At 39.7% G+C, this 23,769-nt stretch overlaps 1 protein-coding gene across 4 annotated transcripts; it reads right to left on the bottom strand.

The window, feature by feature from the left end:
* Positions 1 to 2,435: 2,435 nt before the first annotated feature.
* LOC141647579 (protein FATTY ACID EXPORT 3, chloroplastic-like) lies at positions 2,436 to 7,340 on the bottom strand. Of its 4 annotated transcripts, none has more exons than XM_074455822.1 (6): positions 6,968 to 7,340; positions 5,284 to 5,674; positions 4,905 to 5,072; positions 3,778 to 3,824; positions 3,635 to 3,672; positions 2,436 to 2,902 (listed from the first exon to the last, which is right to left on the bottom strand). In XM_074455822.1, exons 1-6 carry the CDS (start codon positions 7,169 to 7,171, stop codon positions 2,815 to 2,817), a joined length of 936 nt encoding a protein of 311 aa, XP_074311923.1. In that variant the 5' UTR covers positions 7,172 to 7,340; the 3' UTR covers positions 2,436 to 2,814. The 4 variants fall into 4 exon arrangements, with proteins under 4 accessions (XP_074311923.1, XP_074311924.1, XP_074311926.1 ...); XM_074455823.1 differs by having other exon boundaries at positions 5,284 to 5,671; positions 6,968 to 7,313; XM_074455825.1 differs by lacking the exon at positions 3,635 to 3,672 and having other exon boundaries at positions 2,436 to 2,933; positions 3,757 to 3,824; positions 5,284 to 5,671; positions 6,968 to 7,304.
* Positions 7,341 to 23,769: the final 16,429 nt, after the last annotated feature.

The following is a 23,769-nucleotide window of genomic DNA, read 5'->3' as shown; positions in this document are numbered from 1 at the left end:
GAATCGTGATTATTGAGAAAATATCTTACTAAATTTATTTTATTTTCACATCCTTTTGTATATATTATCTCTTGTTTTTTTATATGACAACTCGTATATTATAAAACTTCGAGTGTTTATCTAACATTAGAAATTTTCTGATAGACGAGTTGTTGAATAATTGTAGATGCAATTCATCTGTGATGGGTGGTGGAACAGGATCAGTAGATTTTGCGTCATACCCACCTAAACCCCACCTACACACTAAATATGTCTCAACTTTCAAGGTTTCATTGTTTAAGAATTTTGCTGATATTTTTAAATAATACTCCGTAATTTTTTTAAAATTAGGAGGCGAGTGTAATTCACTTACAATCAAAGTTATTATCGATGTGATATAAGACATGAGTATAAACACATTCACATTGGCTTATGAATCCTTGAGAGGAGATATGAGACACGGACATAAATATGTTTTCAACGATTAGTATACCAATTATGTATCTATATATCAATACTATATATTAAATCCAGAAACCAAAGGACTTCAATGTAATTAAAGAAAGTTATACAAATTAATTATATTATATAGTTTTAAATCAATAGCACCGTGTGATGGACCCGATTAAGGGATCTCAATGCAAATATTATATAGTTTGGGTTAAAATTAAATTATATAGAAGTTTGGTAATTTTCCTAAACATGGTCAATTTCCTTAAAATAAAATAATTAATTAAGATGGTCAATTTCCTTAAAATAAAATAATTAATTAAGATGGTCAATTTCAATGAGACTAAAAGAAAGAAGATGCCTGGTAATTTTCCTAAATATTTATAGAAGACTAGAAGATGGTTAATTTTCTTAAAATAAAATAATAAATTAGTATAATCATACACACTTATGGTATTGATTATTATATCATCATAAAACTATATGTTAAATTTAAAATCTATACAATTTTATTAAACTATAAAATTATATATTAAATTTAAAATCTATGTAATTTTATTAAACTTTATAGTATTGATTAGATGTATAGAGATGTTAATTATTTAACATACAAAAATATAATAAGTAGGTTATAAATAATTCAAGTTAGATTCCATAATATATAATATTGCATAATTCTTTCGATATAATTTAATGCATATATGTAATATATTTATATAAATATATAATCCTCTTAAAATTGCATGCCTAAGTAGTAAAAGTAATTTCGTCAGTAAAGAAAAGAATTGTAGCAACATTGGATATAGTTATATGATAGTAATCACTCATTTGAATAGTAAAAGTAACAATATTATCAGCGAGATTAGTGAGAGTGGTGGAAACAACAACGGGAGTAGTGAAATAATCAATATTAATGCGGCAATAGTGAAAGTAACAATAATTACGGCGGGAGTAGTGAAATCATCAATATTAATGCGACAGTATTGACAGTAACAATAATTACGGCGGGAGTAGTGAAAGTAACAATAATTACGGGCAAGTAGTGAAATGTTATTACTATTGTTTCATTAATAAGAGTAAAATATTAATAGCGGGAGTAGTGAATTTGTCTCAAATTTTATTTCATCCTAATTTTAGGATATGTTATAAAAAATATATTAATGATAAATTTATGTGTTATGCAACTTTAAGTAATTTTATTTAATGAAAAAAAAATTAATAGTAAGTAGAGGTAGCCCGGGCGAAGCCGGGCACCAATACTAGTATTTTATATTTCGGACATAAATATCTATAAATGTTTATTTTGTTTGATAATGGTTACATTTTATCATAATAATAATCACATTTTTCTGTCATAAATTGTAACGCGTCACAAATGAGAATTTGTGGTAACATATGAGTTGGGCCGATAATTGTATTTGTTTGGTAACATTGTAGGCCTTCCCCAACCAGATTTTACTTCAGCACTTCAGCTGTTAATTGTTATCTTTTGAGTACTCCGTATGTAATAAACACGTCCAAATACCACTGAAATATTATGCTGTCTGAGATTGCCAATTGTTCTTCAGAAATACAAATATAATAGACTAACACGTCCAAATACCTTGTTGCCATTGATTTATTGCTGCAGGTTAGTAAATTTAAGTAACCGATCAGTCTAAAATGTTATATCGGGTTACTATTTCAGTTGGGCTAACACCGGGCGTGAGTTGTGAAACAGGTTATAGAACAGGTCAGTTTGGAGAAGTAACCAGGATGTATCATAAGGTGATGGCTAATGCACAGATCAAGTTGGATTGAATTTCAATTGAGTTCTGTTCATATGCTTTCAGTTCCAGTTCTTCATAAGCCGTGTGGGTTTGAGTTGCACAACTTCGATGGTCCTAAGGTAGGTTATCAAGCAGTTTGGCTTCTGCCGACACTGACAAACGACATCACCCATCGTATGTGGATTCGAACCACGCCAGAGTTCATATTAGTGCAGGATATGTCCGAAGTCCAACATATCACACAAAACTAATCCTTCTTCAAACATGAAAGAAATCAACATAGCTAGAAGTTCAACCTTGTTACAAAATATTTTTTTTCTTTTTTTCAAACATTAAACAGATCAATACTAGATCACTAGGCTCCAAAGGCGGCAAACATGGAGCACTCCGCTTATTGATAAAACTACAAATCCTACAATTTGAACAATTTAGCCTAAACTAATGAACGAGGCAGATGGTTGAGTAGGAAATTTGCCTCTAATACACCACACTTTCAGCGATCTTCCTCTTTCGGATGACAGTAATACATACCGATCAGATTTCTTTTTTTGTATCCAAATATGCTGGATCCATCATATTATGGAGTATGTTACATAAGACACATTCCATTCATGCTTCAGCTACTTGCCTCCCCGTCAATCCAAGGCCGACTCTCGGGATTGCCATAGATGATCCGATACACAAAGAAAGCTGCGACGACACCACTGCACAAAAAATAGGGCACTCTTAACTAAGCTAGGAATTTCTACTTTTGAAGGGTATTTAATTGCAGTTGCAATGAAAAAGAGAACAGATCGAAACAGAAAAAACATGTTTAGTCCAGGAAAGATGGGATGGCTATCAGTTTTACACCTAGACGGCTATACCTACTATGGTTTAGCTTGATTCGAAACTTCCACATTCCACAATTTGGTCATGCGCATAGAGGCTTTTTATTAATCAAATGGTACAACTTTTAGATAGCATTATTCTTCTTTTGAAAATATATTGGAGGGACAAGGAAGACGACGGGTGAATACTGGTAATCATTGTTTTCAGAGGTAAAGGAAACATTTTCCCCAAAATAAAAAGGAATTTATGGTTGAGCCAACTAAGCCGAAGACTTACTATTCTTTACCTCAGGATTATTATGTAAGAAGGCAAAATGACCGCTAAACTAATAGCACTTCAAGCAGCATGATTTCTTGTTGTGGAGTAACGGGCATTTGATAAAAAAAAAAAAATCATGAAACTTTCATTAGAGGTTATCTAGAGACAGTCTGTCAGTCTCTATGTGTTAACACAAGGGAATGTTGTGTACATCACCCCCCACTTGGGAGAATCTTTAAGGCATTGGGGTAATGTTTTTGTTGTATGAGAAGGTGTATGCGCAACTGCAGTGATGCTAGCAATGAAAACGAACACAACAAGGTAATAGCATGACCAGAAGTCAATACCTGATGATTAATTTTAGTAATCCAACAAGAGTTAGCCCCTGCATAGGAAGCAGAAACAAAACAACAGTGTTTTAATGCATCAAGATACACAGACAAAGAAAAAAATATCAGAAGAATTATACAAATTAAGAGGCAAACCTAACCTGAAATACCAAACTAATATCTCTTAGGAACAGAATACTCGCAATTGCTGCATAACCAAATATGTTGTGAGAACATTAATCAGATATGTCCTTAAAGTAAAGGCAAATGTAAGTATTTTACAAAATCTAGCATCCAAACCAAGAGGCGTAACGCTAGCAGATAGCAGGCATTCAAGCTACCACCACACATGGAGCTTACAATTGAATCAATTTGAAGAATTACACCACTGTATAACAGTTAGATATACAACAATGACATTACCCTAGTGCCTCAAGGGCTCCCACAAATTGAGGGGTAAGAGAGGGTCGGATTTATAAACCTCTGAACATACTAATGCTTCAAAGTTCTCCTGAATTGGGAGTCTATCATCTACACGAAGATTCACCACAAGCTAGCACGTCATACATGGCAACAACTGCCTTCCCTGATTTGACACATTACATAGTCCATGCCCCATGTACCAACATATAACATGGCAAGTAGGTCCTTCGTGAAGGTTAAATAGTTAGCTAGGTTCAGATTCGGGTTGTTAGAATTTGAGTCATGTTTTGTTATCACACCAACAAAATATTATGGTGAAGGTTTATACTTCTAGTAGAGAACATAAAGGGCTCACTTGTATTGGGAGTAATTTTTACGGGGTTTACGGAGCCAAAAAACAAAGAAGAGGGGGTGGTGAGGGAAAGATACAGTAGTGGTGAAGGGTGAAGAAGGAACTATTACTTGCGTATGAGTGTAATGTAGTACCCTAGGAGGGAGGTGGGTAATTGTTCCCTCGTTAGGTTAGGGGGACTATCCTCATCTCTTCTTCTTATGCACCCCTAAACTGGGATAGGGATGTAGCAAGTAGCAACATACTCCCTCCATGTTTTCCCTTTAGCCCAATTTACCATATTTTGAGAAAGAAATTTGAAAAATGAGGGAAAATTTAAAAAACAAAAAACCTACAGGGAGTATCATGTAAGGTAAAACCCTGAGCAGCAAACAAAGGAAGAATTTCATGATGTTAAAAGTTTCCTGGAAAAAAAAAGGACTCCAACTTTTTTTCCCTCCCAGGTTGATACATTATTTAATAACACCACATTTTGCAATTAATAACCCTTCAACACACACTCACGAAACTAACCTGCCTGTCCTTTCAACGCCCTCTCAGTAGACTGCCCTTTCTTCCAAGATCGTAGACTTGATACACTCAAGGCCAACAGAATACCTCCAAGGATAACCCCAAACCTAAGCGCAGAAGTGCTTCCAGTTATCATGAAGTTGAGGAAGCCACCAGCAGAAAGAATTGTCCCTGTAAAGTAATCAAGAATATACGAAGAGCCATTCAAATAGAGGAACTGTGCAAAATTAAGACATAATCAAGCTGTTTTGAGTTTTGACAAATAAAAAGTGAAAGCACAATGATGGCTGAGTGTGTGCCTACGTCCAAGAGTTTTTTAACATCCACAAACAATTACACATCATCAGTCATGTCTCATTCAAATTTGATAGTAAATTCTTACCATACGGGATTCCAACATAGAAATCCTGGAGTTTAGACACGTCATCTAGATCTTCAGCAGAAGCAAATGTCTCCACGACATCCTTCACAGGTTCAGGGGAGTTCTCTGCCGCCACAGTGAGATACTGCCTACTATCTTCACCCAGCTCCTGGGCCATAACCCACAAATCTTGACTTGCCTGATCAGCCTGAATCTTCAACGTCTCAGCGGTTTCTTTGAGTACCACAACTGCCTTCTTCGAATATACTTCATATGCTTCTTGGGACACACTTTGTAACTTTAATGCTTGCTCCTTAAAAGAAGCTAAAACCTGATTCCAAGCTTCCTGAGATGCCTTACCGGCTTGTTCAAAATTGTCCTTCTCCTGCTCAACCTCTCCTTCTGAGGGCTTCTGAATAATTAGTATGCCATTAATGTCAAGGTAAGCGAGTCCACACAATCACAGCATCTTTTTTTCTTTTTTTCTTTTTTTCTTTACAAAAGTGCACATCTGGCACACCTTTGCACAAGACGCCATAAGGTGCTAGCCAGAATGCTTCGGCGTGCCAAAGGTGTGACATGTTCAACAGAGATGCTACTAACGAGACACATTATTATGCACATTGTTGCGTTGTGCATTCTAAGACTAAGCGGCACACTACAGTAGGAGATATATGTGCATAATGTTCATCTCTCAAAAAGTTCCACGTCCTTATTATCAGAGAAACACAATCCTTAAGCATTGGCAATTCATCTATTTTGCGTACATTTTAGAAAATAATAATATATAACTTGTTGGTAGCTGCTTAGTGCAAACACAATGCCCAAAACAGAATGAAAATGCAAAGACGGGAGTCTGTGAGTAGCTTCATATTAAATATTGACTGAGACTTCTCAAGAAATCGATCAAACAAATAGGAAATCTTAGAATATGAAAGCCAGGGATCAAAGCGGGAAAACGTGGAAAAGCAATCAAAAGAATCATAAAAGACAGAATGCAACAGTAAGACATAATTAGTCGTATGTACCATCCCAAATCATTAACACACACACGTTATTCATGCTATTACAACACTTAACATCAGCATTGATCAGAGAAACATTACATCTTAATCAGGAAAACGTTCCAATACACCATAATCGTAAAAATACTGCCAACTAACTTTCCCATTTGGTTCTCACTTCTCAGTCTACTCAATTATCGACTCTAAAACCGTCTCTCTTTTGAAACAAAGCGACAATTTATATGAATTTCTTCAAAATCACCAGCTTACACCCTGCGGCAGAGCAAGGGGCTAGCAAGCTTCCCATCCCCCCTCCCCTCAGAAATGAAAACATTGTAGTGTTAATTAAAATATTCGCTTATTTTTAAGGTTACAATATTGCACTATTACTAGCCGCCGCTAACACCACTCCTAACTTTTGTACTAGAATTTAGCCTCAAACCTCGAAATCTGCCTCCCCCCACTGCTTCCCCTACCCCAACCAACACTGTCACTAATTTCATCACCAACTAATATCTAACCTCGAAAACAATTCCTCAATCAAAACAATTCGCAATTACTCTAATTAAATATCTAATACGGTCCATAATTCATCAATAAACAGCAAATATTCCTCAAAATGCGTCATAAAAGAGAACGAAAACAAAATTAAGAAACCAGAAATGGAAGATTGAATTAACAGAGAATAATGATAAACTCACAGATTCTTCATGTGGAGCGGCGAATGCAACGATCGAAGAATTATATCTCCGGTGAATGTTAGGTAAGGTGAGTGGAGCAAAAGTCTTGAGCTGTGGCAACGGTGAAATTCCGGCAACGGTAAAGGTTTTCCGGCGAGGATGAAACGATTGTAGTTGGCCGCGAAACTGCGTACTCGCCGGAGAAAAGGAGAGGGAATGCGCCATTGACGAAGAACGAGATTAGTTAAATTAAAAGAGGGTTTTACTCCTTAGTCCTTGGAGTTAGGGTTTGCAAAATAATGCGACTCCACTACACTGCTTTACTCCTCCGAACATTTACGCAATCTCTCATTTGTTACGCCATCACAAGCTTGTAAGGTCACACAATCTGATTAAAATAATGTTAAAAAATGGAGGTTGTGAAATATTACGAGTCACTTTTCATCACAACTTACAAATAAGAATAGTTCGAAGAATGGTAGTTAAGTCCCGGATGCTTAATAAGAGAAAAAATCTTGTGGAACATATTGCTAAATGGTTACAACAGGAGAAAATATTTTGGCGACAACCTTCGAGGGTATGGCTCCAAGATGACAAAAACACGAAATATTTTCATACGAAAGCGGGACAAAGAAAGAAAAAGAATTACATTCATAAGCTTATTACAATGATGGAAGGGAGCATCCGGGGACGTAGGTTGTTGCGATGGTGGCGACGAATTATTTTAAACAATTATTTAGGTCCAACAGACCTCAGTTTTAGGAAAGTGTGCTCGATCTAGTGCATGACCGGATGACGGATGAGATGAATATTATTCTAAGTGCCGAGTATAGGGAAGAGGAGATTATTGCATCGCTTAATCAGATGCATCCCCTTACAGCTCCGTGATCAGATAGTATGAAACTATAAATGGCTTATTTTACCAGACATATTGACATATAATTGGTCCGTTGGTTGTGAAGATTGTGCTTGATATTCTCCGGGGGCACCAATTCCACTTGATCTCAATCGAACCCAAATAGTGCTGATTCCTAAGAAGAAGGCCTCAGACAAAATTGTTGATTTCCACCCATAGGCCTTTGTAATGTTGTTTACAAACTCGTTTCCAAGGTCCTTCCTAATATACTTAAAATCTTTCTTGGCGATATTGTTTCCGAAAATCAATCCCGGAGGGGGGAGAGGGGAGGGGGGGGGGGGGGGGTGGGGTTGCTGATTTCGGATAACATATTAGTGGCTTTTGAGCTCTTCCATCATATGAAGAATAAAAGAAGCAGTGACGGTCGCATGACTCTTAAGCTGGATATGTCGAAGGCGTATGATAGGATAGAATGGACCTTTTTGGAACGAGTTTTGAAGAGGATGGACTTCGAGAATAGATGGGTTAATATTGTGATGAAGTGTGTTTCGACCGCCTTTTTTTCGATTAAAAGTTAATAACCTGACGAAGGAATTTCACCCTAGTAGAAGGATTAGGCAAGGAGATCCGTTGTCGCCATACCTTTTTATTCTGTGCGCGGAAGGGTTATCTGGTTTGTTACGTAAAGCAAGTGAAGATAGGGCTATCAAAGGGATTAGGGTGTCGTCGGGCTGGCCTATGGTGTCCCATCTGTTTTTTGCGGATGATAGTATTCTATTCGTTCGTGCCAAGGAGTCGGAGGTCCATAAAGTGAAGGAAATTCTTATGACGTATGAAGAAGCTTCGGGGTAATTGGTAAATTATAACAAAATCACGGTGTCGTTTAGAAAGTGTATCGCGGCTGATAGGCGTGCCAAAATTGTGATTTGGTTTGGGGTGAGAGCGGTGGATGAGCACTACAAGTATCTTGGTCTGCCGCCGACTGTTGTGGGTCACTCGAAATAGGTGGTAACTCGGGTGATTAGAGAGAAGCTTTTTAGGAAATTGCAAGGATGGCGAGGAATGCTCTTGACGAAGGCAGGAAGGGAAATCTTGATAAAGGTCGTTGCCCAATCTATTCTCACCTATGCGATGAGTGTGTCAAACTTCCGACAAATTTTTGCGACGAGCTTCGTACTTTGGTATCTCTTTTTTGGTGGGGATCGGAGAATGGTAAGAAGAAAATTTTGTGGGTAGCTTGGTCCAAACTATGTCAGCCGAAATGTCATGGGGGTTTGAGTTTTCGTCATTTCCATGAATTCAATCTCGCTTTATTACGAAAACAAGCTTGTCGAATGTTAGCGGATCGGAATTGTTTGATGGTTCCCGTGTTAGGAGCGAAATATTTTCCTAATTGCTCATTTATGAAGGCCGAGCTTGGAGTAAAACCGAGCTAAAGGGTATTTTCGAGGCTAGGGAGGTACTAAGGCTGGGCTTACGAAAGCGCATTGGTAACAGATTAAGCACTAGAATTTGGCATGATCCTTGGATAGCGGGGACGGAGTCACGAATGGTTTTGTGACCTAAAGGAGATGCTAATGACGACATTTATGTAGCAGCAGATTTGCTGAGATCCGATGGTAGTAGCTAGGACCCTTTTAAGGTACGTAAATTTTTCCTCCCATTTGAGCATAGTCGTATCCTTAAAATGCGTGTTAGTCGAAATAATATAAAGGATGAGTGGATATGGGATTTGGAGAAAAATGCTATATACACCGCTAAATCCGCTTATAAAGCACTGATGGGTGACTATGGGGTTATGGATGGGTAGTCAGATTCGAATAAAGACAAATGGTTATAGAAGCGTATATGGAGTACTCAGACCTTGCCTATAACACCCCCTTCTTACCCGACCGAGGTAATTGGGAGATGTTACCATCTCGATTTCCCGAGGCGGTGAATCAGAGTCGCACTTGAGAAACAATTAACATAAATAAAGTATTTAATGGATTACATAACTATAAATGAATAAATGAAATGAATAATACAACTCATGACTACTATACTAATCTAATCAACTATGCATCGACTCGAATGTCATCACGACTCGTCCCTTCTCCCGCATGCTACCATGGCTAACAACTGCTTCCTATATGATCGGAAATATCATATGGATCGACACAGGCCACCCCGAAAATAGGTGACATTTATACGGACACAACAAACGTCAGTTTCAATACGCAAACATAAGGCATGACTCGATAAGTGTAGACACGACACAAATTATGTGAAGGAGACTTGATTATGCAATCACCATACCGGCACCGGGACACGCCCAGACCTACCCACAACCACCGGTGCCAGGGACACGCCCACGACACCACACCTCACACAAAGGTACTGGGACACGCCCAGACGTACCGGGTCCGGAAGCCAACCGGATCCCCTGCCAGACGTCGTGCCTCAACCACACGAGTCCTCCGTGACTCAAGCCATTAATGTGCACATCCCCCTTGGTGAGGGAAGCTCCAAGGGGCGACCCGAGCGTAAGACGGTTTCCGAACCGTGTTACGTCTTCTCAATAATCAAGTACCACCACCAAAGACTCCCAACACAACACATTCACAACCATACATGACAAATGGAAGGACAACATTAAACATATGACCCTTTCATGAATTCAATCCCACATATTATAAATAACAACCATTCGACTACCACATGACATGCCAACCGACTCATGAATATACTAATAAGGAAGGACACCCAAATATGCATACACAATATTGAAACCGAGTAGGATAACCTACCTTTTAGCATAATCCATAAGCTAGTCGAAATCACCAAGTACCCATCTCATACAACCGTCTCATCCTACATAAATCACATAATAACTATCGAAAATCACCCTATACTATAATACAACACAAAACCCCTTATTATTAGTCACTAATTACTCATATTACACAACTAAATACTAATTAATCTCTCTTAGTAAACTCTAATTCGAGATTAACATAAGACAAAGAGGAAGAAGGTGAGATTTCGACTTACAAAGGTAGATCGGGAATTAAGAGATGTGTTCCACCATTAATCAATCCAAGCTTGAAGGCCAAGGGGAAGGTTTATAGAGCATTTAGAGAGGAAGGGGAGAGTGTTTTAGAGTAAGAAGGAAGAATGGGAAGAATGAATAGGATAATGGTTTGGATAGGATGAAATCCCGAAATATCATTTCTCGGGTACAACACAGTGCCACTCGACCGAGTGACCGGTTCACTCGACCGAGTGGCACTCACTCGGTCGAGTATACTCCTCACTCGACCGAGTTCCAACTCACTTGGCCCACTAGAGGTTCTACTCGGTCCACTGGAAGTCTACTAGGTCTAGTTTAGGTCTTACTTGGTCTCGTAGCAGGGGTCATCCTTTACTTCCAAGTATATGTGGGTTCCCTCACGTGTCCCTTGGTCCTTTGTGGGTCCCAAATTATCCGAGTATTATAATCTTCCCTCCTTAAAATGAACTTCGTCCCCGAAGTTCGCCACTCATTCTCTTTCGCAATTATTCCTCAGTCTTCTCTCAGGCTTATTCTCTTGCCATTATCACTCTTATTGTTACACACGTACATCATATGTATCCTAAGTTTCTTGTTCACTCTCATTACTTTCTCACGTATCGTGCTCTTTCTTTCCTAAATTTTCTGAGTTCTTACATTCACTCCCCCTAAAAGAGAACTTCGTCCTGAAGTTCGCTATAAGTCTCACATGACACTCTCCCGGTAGTCTACCATTATTGTCAAATGTTGTGTTCCCAAAGGATCTTGACTTGTTTCACTATATCTATATGTCATGTGTGGCCAAGGTCGATATCTATTTGATGGGGTTTTGAGGTGTATGATTACTATATGTATATACATGTATATGAATACTCTTCATGACTAGGCCCAACCACTCTTTATATTCATCATATCATTCACATATCGTATTGAACCGCTACTACTCATACTAGTGTTAAATACTCGTCATGTGACATGTACTCGCCATTATTGTTTACTTATCCATTAATATTACGGAATGCATACATGTTCTCATATACTTTACGCTATCATATAATCAATTGTAGCTTGGCTATTCTCGTATACCATACAAAAAAAAATGACAAGATCAAATGTAAATAATTCATAAAAGTCTATTGTGTGGGGTTCCTATGGTCGTTCGACTCTTAAGAGGTCAGTATAGTCCAAAAATCAAGGTCAAACTCCCACCGGTGGTCTAAAATTCCTAGAAATGGCCAAATCCCCTAGTACTCGGGCGAATTCGTCAGTTACTCGGTCGAGTAAAAGTCACTCGTTCGAGTGGGAGTGTCACTCGGTCGAGTGAGGGTCCTCACAGGAGGTTTCCTGGGTCTGTCTTTTGGTCTACTCAATCGAGTGAAGGGGTCACTCGGTCGAGTGGACCACCACTCGGTCGAGTGAAGAGGGCACTCGGCCGAGTGTCACTGGGCAGTCTAAATTTTCGGCCATTAGTGGCCTCCAAGTTCTCCTATGGTCGAGCATACATGTAATGGAGTCCAAACGGTGATTACCAGACCATCCTAACGTACAAGGTCCACTAGTCTTGGCCTTATGGCCGGTTTACATCACGAGAATTAAATTGTTCAAAGTTCAAACGATAAGAAAAGTCTTAAGGAGTCCCGAATCATAAGGTTGCCACTAGTTGGAGGGTTTTCTCTTCTTGCCAATGCTTGACACTCATTTTGCCCACTCGGAACGACTCTTCAGCGTCTTGCTTCCTCCTTCCGCTTACTCCTCCTCCTTTCCCCCTCCTCTTCTTCATTTTCCTCTTCTTCTCCCGGTCCCTTACGAGTCGCCTCCTCCCATACTTCATCAAGGTCCATGACCTCCGCCGCCGCGGGTGTTCCCGTCTCACTTCTACCTCCTTGGTAGACATTGCCAAAATAGATCCCGGCATCACCCATATATGGATCAGGCAGGTGTCCTACACCCAAAAGGGATGTTTCACTCCCAATCCGATGGTTGGATTCCATAGGCCTTAAAGACTCCAGAGGTGTCTCCGTCTCTGGACCAAAAGCTAGGGCGGTAGGCGGGTCATACTCCTTGGTTATAAGCCGCCTCGTGCATGTCTCTCAACACAAGGTTGGTGTTCACTCGGTGGATGAGGTACGACAAGGGATAGTTAGAGTCAAAGGTGGGTTGGTCTTGGACAAAGTTCTCGGCATAAGGTGGGGGCATCCTCGATGTAGGCATAGAGTGGGGAAACGAGGTGGGAGCTTACTCAATGGGAGCACGAGGTGAGGAAGGTAGTGGAGGGTCTCCCGTTCTTTGGTGGCATCGTCAAGGTCAAAAGTAAGGCTACTCGGGATGGTGTACCGTTGGGCCTTGGGGCGGGGTGATCCCTCCCTTTCTAAAGGAGAAGTCGGGGGGTAGTCTTTCACCGGCGGGGAGCTTCATATGCCAATGTGTAACACCCCCATACTCCAAGTGCCTTACCAGGACCACTTAAGGCATGGAAGTACTACCATCTCGGTTTCCCGAGGCAATGATAATCATAAGATAATAACGAAACATACTTAAAAGTAAATAATGTTTAAAGTGATTTCATAATCAATTTTAAAAAAACCCTAGAGAGAAAAAAAACTGAGAGAAGCCATGCACGGCATGCTATGCCGCCATTGATGCTGTGCCATGGCCAGGAAATCAATTCAACAGAGACAAAGAGAGATGACTCTACGTGGGAGGAGCATCCCCCCAACGTCTGAGGTGAAGAATTCGGAGGAAATAGTAGAAGAACAGGAGGTTTCAGAAAGCCCTAATAATGTGATGAATGGACCTAATGTCGAGTTGGAAGGGAAAACAAAGAACATTCATGATGTGGTAGGGATACCAGAGCTTGTTGTAGAGACTGATACTGAATCAGAACAAGAAGAAGAGGATGAGAACGAAGTTATTGAGAGCGAGGAGGAAAAGGAGACTGAAGAACAGAGTATTGCTACTCCAGAACTTGTCCCTGAAACAGGGAGTGAGGAGATGTTGCAGTTGGATCAGGAGGATGTTGCAGATGAAATAGAGTATTGGCAGCAGGCTGTTGTTTGTTTTATCTTGGGAGCCAATCCACCATGGGATATAGTTGAAGGTTTCATAAGGAGAATTTGGACGAGGTATAATATAGACAAGATTTCTTTTTTGCCTAATGGGATATTCCTGGTTAGGTTTAAAACGATGGAAATGAAAGAGAAGGTCCTTGCATCAGGACACTATCTTTTTGATAACAAACCAATGATTGTGAAAGCATGGGAGAGAGACATGGAGATGACTAAAGAGGATGTGAAATGTGTTCCTGCGTGGATAAGACTCGCACAGTGCCTCCGAGTTCTCGGGGCAAGGGGTTACCAAAAATTGCAGGCATTGTAGGTAAATATGTCAAGAATGATACAGCTACTGAGGAAAGAACCAGACTGGGGTTTGCTCGGGTCATGGTAGAGTTGGTAGTTGATCAGGAGTTGCCAGCCAAAATAGCATTCTAGGATGAGCATGGGTTAGTAAATCAAGTTGACATTGAATATGAGTGGAAGCCTATCAAATGTTTGAAATGTCAAGGCATGGGGCATGATTAGGAACAGTGTAGGAAAGACAAAATGGTTAAGGAGAAGAAAGTGACTAAGAAGGTATGGAGACCAGTTGTGAAGAATGCCAATCACACGATCACAACATCAGAAATGCAAGTGGTTCCTAGCAAGGCTATTTCCTCTCCTTCCAAGTTGCCTAAGACCCCAGTCAAGAGATTGGTGTTACTGAGAAGGGGAGATAGTGAGCAGGAGAATGAGAAGAATGGGTATAGTAGGGAGACTTTTGGTGCACATTCATATAAAGAGGTACTTAGGTCACCTGGTAAAGTCAAAAAAATGAAATGGTAGTGGTAACCCTCTTATTTTATCTAATGGATAGTATAGGGTTCTGGAATGTTAGGGGAATGAATAGAGTTGGTAAACAGAAGGCTATTAATTTCTTTTTGCAAAATAAAGGAGTAGGTCTTTTTGGCTTACTAGAAACAAAAATAAAGAGCAAAGCTTTTCATAAAGTTGTAAATAATTTTAATAATTGGAGTATATCTACTAATAGTGGTTATCACAATGGAGGTAGGATTTGGATTCTTTGGCAGCCTAGATCTTTTAGGGTCCATTTTTTGGAATACAATGCTCAATTCATCCATATGAAGGTAGAATCCTTAGTGAGTAAGACTGTTTTCTATCTGACAATGGTGTATGCCTTCAATGGTGTTAATGATAGAGCTCCTCTTTGGGGACACTTGAGGAGAATTGCAGGGACTATTGTTGGACCATGGGCTATAGCAGGTGATTTCAATTGTGTATTGGCAGCATATGAGAGAGTTGGTGGAAATGTGCCTCACTCTGAAATGGAGCCATTTAGGGACTGTGTAGCTGACTGTGGTGTCTTGGACATAGCAGCTACTGGTGCCCTATATACTTGGAATAACAAACAACAGTCTGAGGAGAGGATATATAGCAGATTGGATAGGGTTTTGATCAATAAGGACTGGTGTGATCATCTGAAAGATTTGTATGCCCACTTTCTTCCAGAGGGTTTGTATGATCATACTCCTTGTATTGTGAGTAGCAACAAGCAAGTGCAGGGCAAGAAATGCTTCAAGTATTTCAATATGTGGGGTGGATCCAAGGAGTTCATTCTTATTGTGAGGAATACCTGGCAGTCTAGAATAGATGGGACTCCAATGTTTAAGCTTGTTAAGAAATTGAAGCTGCTGAAACCTGCATTAAAGCAACTGAACAGGGAGAAATTTAGTGACATTGAACAAGCAGCTGATATCAAACAGAAGCAGATAGAGGAGCTACAAGAGCAGCTAGGTAAAGATCCATCAGATATGCAGAAGAGAGCTCTTGAATCAGAAGCTACTGCCAGTCTGAAAGAGCTATCTGCTGCTAGAGATAGTTATCTAGCTCAAAAGGCAAAGCATAAATGGGTACAAGATGGGGACTCAAATAGTGCCTTCTTTCATGGATTGCTTAAGCAGAGAAACCATAGGAACAAGGTATTTAGTATTGAGGATACTGCTGGGAGGGTATGTGATACCCCTGATCAAATTCAAGCTGCATTCCTGGACTATTATGAAGGACTGCTTGGCACCAGTCAGACTATTAGCAAGGTTCATAAAAGGATAATTGAGCAGGGACCTGTGTGCAGTTCAGATGATTATGCATCCTTGATGAGACCTGTCAGTGGGAAGGAGATTAGAGATGCACTATTCAGTATACCTGATATTAAATCACCTGGACCAGACGGGTACACGAGTAAGTTCTTTAAGGATGCATGGGGAGAGGTAGGGGGAGAAGTGATTGGAGCAGTTCAGGACTTCTTCACTCAGAAGAGATTACTGACACAAATCAATGCCACCACTCTCACCTTGATACCAAAGTGTGAGAGACCTCAGAATGTTACTCAGTTCAGGCCTATAGCATGTTGCAATGTTGTGTACAAGATCATATCTAAATTGCTATGTAATAGGCTTGCAGGAGTGCTACCAAATATTGTGGACCAAAATCAGGGTGCATTCATTCAAAACAGGAGTATTCAGGAGAATATACTAATATGCCAAGATCTTATAAGGTTGTATGAGAGACCAAATGCTTCACCCAGATGCTTATTTAAAATTGACCTGCAGAAGGCATATGATACAGTGGAATGGCAATTTGTGGAGCAGTTACTGAGGATGCTGAAAGTTCCCAATGGCTTCCATAGCATGATTATGCAGTGTGTGACCACTGCCTCCTTCTCATTATCTCTCAATGGGGATATGTTTGGCTTCTTTCAGGGCAAGAGAGGGCTTAGACAAGGGGATCCACTCTCCCCCCTCCTCTTTACCCTGTGTATAGAGTATCTAACCAGAACATTGAAATATGCAGCTTTTAAATATGACTTTCATTTCCATCCAATGTGCAAAACTCAAAGATTGGCCTGCCTGATGTTTGCTGATGATGTGTTGCTGTTCAGTAAAGGTGACACTACCTCTATGATGCTGCTTTTACAGTCCTTTTCCACCTTCTCAAAAGCATCTGGCCTCAAAATCAGTCCTGCTAAATCCAATGCTTACTTTAGAGGAGTGCCTGATCACATTAAGACTGATATCTTAAAGATATCAGGCTTTACTGAAGGTGCTCTCCCATTCAAATACTTGGGTATGCCTATCCAAACTACAAGACTTAAGATATCTGATTGTGCTTGTCTCATTGAGAAAATTTGTGCAAGGATTCATAACTATGGAGCAAGAAAGTTCTCTTATGCTGGCAGGCTTGTGTTGATCAAATCTGTCCTAAACACCCTGCACTCTTATTGGGCCTCGATGTTTGTCCTCCCCAAGGGCATCATTAAGAATATAGAAGCCTTCTGTAGAAATTTTCTATGGGAAAATGGTACAGAATATAGGAGGGTTCCTTTAGTGGCTTGGGAAAAAATTTGCAAGCCTAAGGAAGAAGGAGGATTGGGTCTGAAGGATCAGGAGGTATGGAACAAAGCAATGGTGGGTCGTCTGGTGAACTGGATTGCAGAGAAGAGAGACTCCCTTTGGGTACAGTAGGTACAATGTAACTATCTCAGAGGGAGAGACTGATTTGAGTACAGTCCTTCAACTAACTCAAGCTGGGTTTGGAGAAGGATCTGTAAGGTTAAGCAGGAATTACTTCATGGCTTTGTGGATGGGGTATGGGTGGTTCAACCCACGGGGTACACTCCTAGTGGTTGTTATGAGTGGCTCAGGAATGCTAGTCCTCCTGCTTACTGGAGTAAAGCTGTCTGGAACAGTTGGGCACTACCTAAGCATCAGTTCATGGGATGGTTAGTGGCACATGAAGCTCTAAATACTGTGGATAAGCTGTTAACATATGGGATGGATGTTGATGCCTGCATTGCATTTATGTGGTCGTCGGCTAATGAGTCCTTGGCTCATCTCTTCTTTGATTGCCAGTACATCAGACGTGTGATGATGGCTATGCAGCAGATCACTGGGTGCAGCTTTCCTCTGGCAGTTGATCTAGTGTGGTGGGCTAATAGAGGAGGTACAGTTGTCCAGAGAGGAGTTCAGATTGCTTTGTTCTTGGGGACTCTCTATTCTATCTGGTTCCAGAGGAACAAGTGCAGGAATGATATGGTTTTGTTGCATCCTAGACAGGTTGCCTTGCAGATAAATGATGGTGTGAAAGCTAGAATTAGAGGAAGAGGGAGGGAGAATTTGAGTGCTAATGATGTATCTTGGCTATGCCATAAGAACCTTATGTAACTAAGGATTTGCATTCCATGTAAATCCTATTTTTGATATATATATACTCACATTTTATCAAAAAAATAAAGTGATTACATAACAACCACAAAACTGATAAAAAGAAATACAAGTTTCTCAGACGGTCTACTGCTAAAACTATCAAAGCTATAAAACATCGTCTGACACAGCGGAAGCCTTCTAACTGCCACGTGATGACTCATCCCAGCTATCCCATACGCGTCATATCATACCTGCTCAATAACTGCTCACCACCCTCGAATGGATCACCACAGTTTTTAAAACATTTAAACGGGGTCAGTACTAATCACACAATTTATATAAACCAACAACACAACAAACAACACAGCTCAAACGGTCACACACACAATCACACCCACTCCAATCAATCTCCATCACCGACTGTCCACTGGACCAGCCCTGCCAGTGGGGGACCACAGCCGTTCCCACCTGAGCCCCGCTCATCATACCGAGCGATAACCCTGTCCCATTAATGTGCACATCCCCTCCCGTGGCGGGTTCCACGGAGGGCGAAACCAGGCCGTGAAGCCACTCCCGCAAGTGACTCCACTCAGCCGAGAACACATCTCGAGAACCAGAGACAAACAATCACATCCATCAACAACAATCAATCAACAACCGTCACGAAACCACTCAACAAGCACTAATTACAGCACAATCACCACGCATTATGTAACTAATACTGAGTAGGGAAACCCTACCTGGAACAGCAACACAATCAGACGGTCTCAACAGCTGTATCAAAATTCCTCTTCTACGAATCCTCCTCCCTCGACGCAAGGATCACAAAGATGTAAAGAACGATGAAATCCGACCTCTCAAGCTCCGGGATTTGTCAATAATGTGATTGATGCGAAGACGTAGTTTGTTTTCTCTTTGAACGTAATTAGGTTTGATAAAATGTATTAAGGAAGTGACGGAGTTGTTTATATATTCAATCGCATTATTAACAAAACCCGACAAATCAGCACCCCGTAAACCGGCTACTCGATCGAGTAGCTGAGGTACTCGATCGAGTGCCCCCTTACTCGATCGAGTATCAAGGTTACTCGATCGAGTACCCATCAGGTCAGAAACTATTTTAAACTGCAAACCACCTTTACTCGACAGAGTAAGGCCCACTCGATAGAGTACCCAGAGACTCATAAAACCGTAGTATTACAGTCTTCCCTCCTTAAAAAGAACTTCGTCCCCGAAGTTCAACCCATACATAAAAACGAACATACTAACTCGGTCAAGACGCAACAAAGCTACTAAGAACTCAAAACAAAACCCCAACTTATAAAACATGAAACCATGAACTCTTAACACCAACTCCACCAACTATTCCTACCTCCACACATCGCTCACGATGTCGTATCAACTACATCATAAACTCTCCCGACACTAACTCCATACACTACCAACTACCATCCTCTAACGCTGCTAGCTAAATAATATATCATCCACTACCAAATCCAATATCAAGACACTCATAGACATCAAACGGAATGTTACATTCTACCACCCTTAAAAGGAACTTCGTCCTCGAAGTTTACTCACACTCATAACCTCATCATCCAACTGTCAACACTAGTGAAATATTCTCACACTCCTAAACATCACACTACTACAAGCACGACCATGGCCTTTAACAAAATCAACCACAACACGAATCCATCTTTTATTCTACATCAAGACTCAAACTTCCAAATCGACTACAACCTATACAACCATTAAACTCTCTTTGTCGCATCCTACTCCTCTTAAGATAAATGTTACGTCCTCGTAACTTACTAATAACTTACTAATACTATATCCTTAGTTATATCTTCTCATTATTCTCATCATCATCACATATCATAGATAACCACCTATACTCTAAACACTCGCCATGCATGTATACAAGGCTCTCTTACTTAAACAATTCTCATACTTCAATTCACTCGTCACACCACCTAACCTATACCTCAAAATCTTTAGCTTAACCCGAAACTTCAACTCTTCCACATTACCGCAACAGGACATACCTCTCTATATAAACTATATAAATCTCCCATCGTCAACAGCATAACTCACGATCCACACTTGTTACATACACTCACACTAGATTCTCGAGTTCTTTTCTTTCATTACCGCAAAACTCATACATAACTTAACATGACACCAATTCCCAATATCCTACACTCACTGTCTCAACCAAAGATTATGAACCACCTGCCGCTTTCAGATCATTACAACACATGTTCCACGAATCACTTGCCATGACTATGACTACCGATGCCTCATCTTAAAACAAGATCAAAATTATTGTAACAACTTCTCACAACTATGTCCCATCAACAGAATATCACTATATCATGACAACAACGAAAACATATACAACTCTCTTTCATATCATACTCTACCCTCATTCCAAAACTTAACTGATAAGAAACATTAATAAACAAAACAACTGTCTATCGGTACAAACTGAAACTCACAGGAAGCAACATCAAACAAAACAACAATTTATGTGTAACTGGTATGTACTTTCGAAACTCGAATCATAATCATACCGCCTACTCCACCACAACCGGTGACGGCATCGCAACACCGCCACCAACAACCACACCGCAGCGCGAAAATACCCGCATCACAACACTAGATACCGTGCCCGAATCACCACCTGAGGCACCACAACCACATCGATAGTCAACACAACTTACACCATCCCATAAACACTGACTCAACATAACTTCTCGGACAAGAAAAACTTACTCAAATCCACTTTACTAAATCACAATGCAACTTATTATATGGATTAAACAGATAATAACCTCATGAATATCATCCCCTTACCATATCACGGAATAACATATATCATGAATGCATACAAGTATAACCAGTCACGCCAGATCACTCAAATTATTACCTTTTTGAATTATCATTCAATTAGATTAGTGTACCCAACATGCATTACAGAACATTCAAATATAACTTTATAATGATCACACCATACCACTTCTTGCGAGGTCAAAACCTCACACAAACATTTATATATATCACAGACCCGTAATCACATCCAACCAGTCAATCCTGATCACGTAAGTTACCACTCAACAAAGGTTACCTGTCACCCGAGCTTAACTCATATGCCTCTCATAACATATTCTCCCATTCGCATATCCATCACCCCCTGCCAAATGTAACCATACTATTAATACTCAACTACTAACAACCGCCTCATATAACCACATCTTATACTCTCTCACAACTATACATATCAATCTGGTCTCCGCAAAATCAACCTCTTTAGAATTGTTACCTTTCTAACATACCATCACCCTTAACCACTAGTCACAAACCATAACACTACCTCTGTCCGGACATCAAACCTCTTACACTCATCTCTAAATATCACGATTTCTTTCCTATCTTTGGTTAACATCCCAAATAACGAACATCAAATCCATCAACAAAATTACTTCAACATTCTTCCCAATACTATTCTTAACTGTATCATCATCTAAATCTCCACCAAAATCTTATATCATGCAGATATTCTACCAACTTCTTACTTTCCTGAATTCCTCAAAACTCAAGACTAATCATGTTGTCCCGAAATTCCTCTATAACCATTAACTAACATCCTCATGATAGTATCATACATCTTGACGATTCCTTACTTTTATATCACATAACTCCGGTCAACATTTTCCTAGTTTTACTCCCTTCATTCTTTTTTTTTTACATTCAACAATACTATTTAATAGCTGAACTCCTTATTACTTATATCTAATTCGTTAGTGCTCCGATTACCTTCTCATTGCGCCAAAGCTCAAATCCCACTATTTCATGTCGATATCATCTCACTCTTTCTTACCATGGATCTTCTCTTATTATGCTATCACTCACACTTGCCACTAACCTATCCATAAAATCAACGTTCACTGTTCAAACAATTTCATTGCATGCCGTTAAATGCCCAAGGAAATCACACATTAGTTTCACTTCTTAATAAACCAAATCTCCCAAACTCACTCACTGTCTACAAATCCACCTCGCGGCATGTCTCCATCTCAGTTCACTATAGACCACCATTCTCCATCCCTCTACAACGACCTTTTATTACAGATATTCTTAACCAACACAGTCTAACCATCTCCCTCCATAATTCTTACACATCTCAAGTTGCTACTATCCACATCATTCCTGTTAACCCTTTATCCTCACATTCCTTACACTTATATCACTCCTTACTCACATCCACTTGCCTTTACATCACTCAAAATCATAAATATATCACTCACCACGTCTCGCAAAACTTGAGCCATGCCTCAATCAGCTCGTCAATGTTCTTTTTCTTTTTTCCACTTCTCATCACAACCACATATAGCTCATCTCCTCCCACCAAACTCATACTCACCATAAGGTGCCACTCACCACCTCATAAGATTGGGTAACTTACGTATCAAGACCAACATACATGTAAAACAATGCATAAAGAGGCAAAATAACAACTTTGAATTAAACATAATATGCAACGAATTCAAAAGATAAGCATATGACCCGAATCATGGGTCACTAGATCGAATACTGGCCACTCGATCGAGTAAGGGACTTACTCGATCGAGTAGGTGAAGGTCAGACGCACGTAAAACAAATCACCAGGGCTACTCGATCGAGTAACTAACGTACTCGATCGAGTACCAAGGCTACTCGATCGAGTACCCTACGCAATTCTCAGCACTGTCCAGTTTTCGTAAAACGGTCATAACTCACTCATTTCTTGGTCGTTTTGGGCGTGTGACCTATCGTTAGAACCGTAAAAGAACAAGCTATCACCTCCAATTGGAATCACCATAAAATAATTTATACATCTCAAGTTATAACAGTTTAAAGACAACCTCTTTATAATCGAAAAACACAACTACTTGATTTTACTTCCAAACAACTTAAATGACAACAAGGTAAGCAAAAACAACCCAATACTCATAAAACCAGTAGTCCCAATCACATTTTACTATTTTCGAAAGCAAAGCAACAAAATTCATCATGCAAATAATTTATTTAACTTGCCAATCATGACTTACCCACATGCTTTTATTCTATCACTTTTCGTAAACAAAACATACTCAAACATTACCAATCCTGTTTCCATGTTACTAACGCAACAATATTACAAATACACTTCGTCACCTAAACATATTCATAATCACAAAATTCATATTCTCATGCGATTGCCACTCCATCTTTTCCAATCAATTCATCCATTTCCACCATATTCTTCATACAACATATATATATGAACAATAGTAAACATGTATAAGAAATCATTATATAAAATTACACAAACAAAATTATGTATAATCATATTACATATGAACTACTTCCTTTTTCCACCACATTACTCATCATTCTCATACACTTTTCTAACAATTCCAACCAACATTGTAAACCAACTTTCATGCAACATGCTTTCAACCAACAACATACGAAATCACATCGTCACCATCTTTTCTACACATTCCCCATTATCCACATACGTACATCCACTGATTCATGCCACACATCACTATATAGATACACAATTCACAAGATAAACACATAGCAATCCCGACTCATATCCCATGGTGACCGATTCGAAATTGTAGGGCGAGTTCGCGACTTTAGGACGTCTC

The sequence above is a fragment of the Silene latifolia genome, chromosome 3 (assembly GCF_048544455.1).
Source record: "Silene latifolia isolate original U9 population chromosome 3, ASM4854445v1, whole genome shotgun sequence".
NCBI classification, from domain to species: Eukaryota; Viridiplantae; Streptophyta; class Magnoliopsida; order Caryophyllales; family Caryophyllaceae; genus Silene; species Silene latifolia.
The sequence above is the reverse complement of the archived record's forward strand: the minus strand, read 5'-3'. Positions and strand labels throughout refer to the sequence as shown.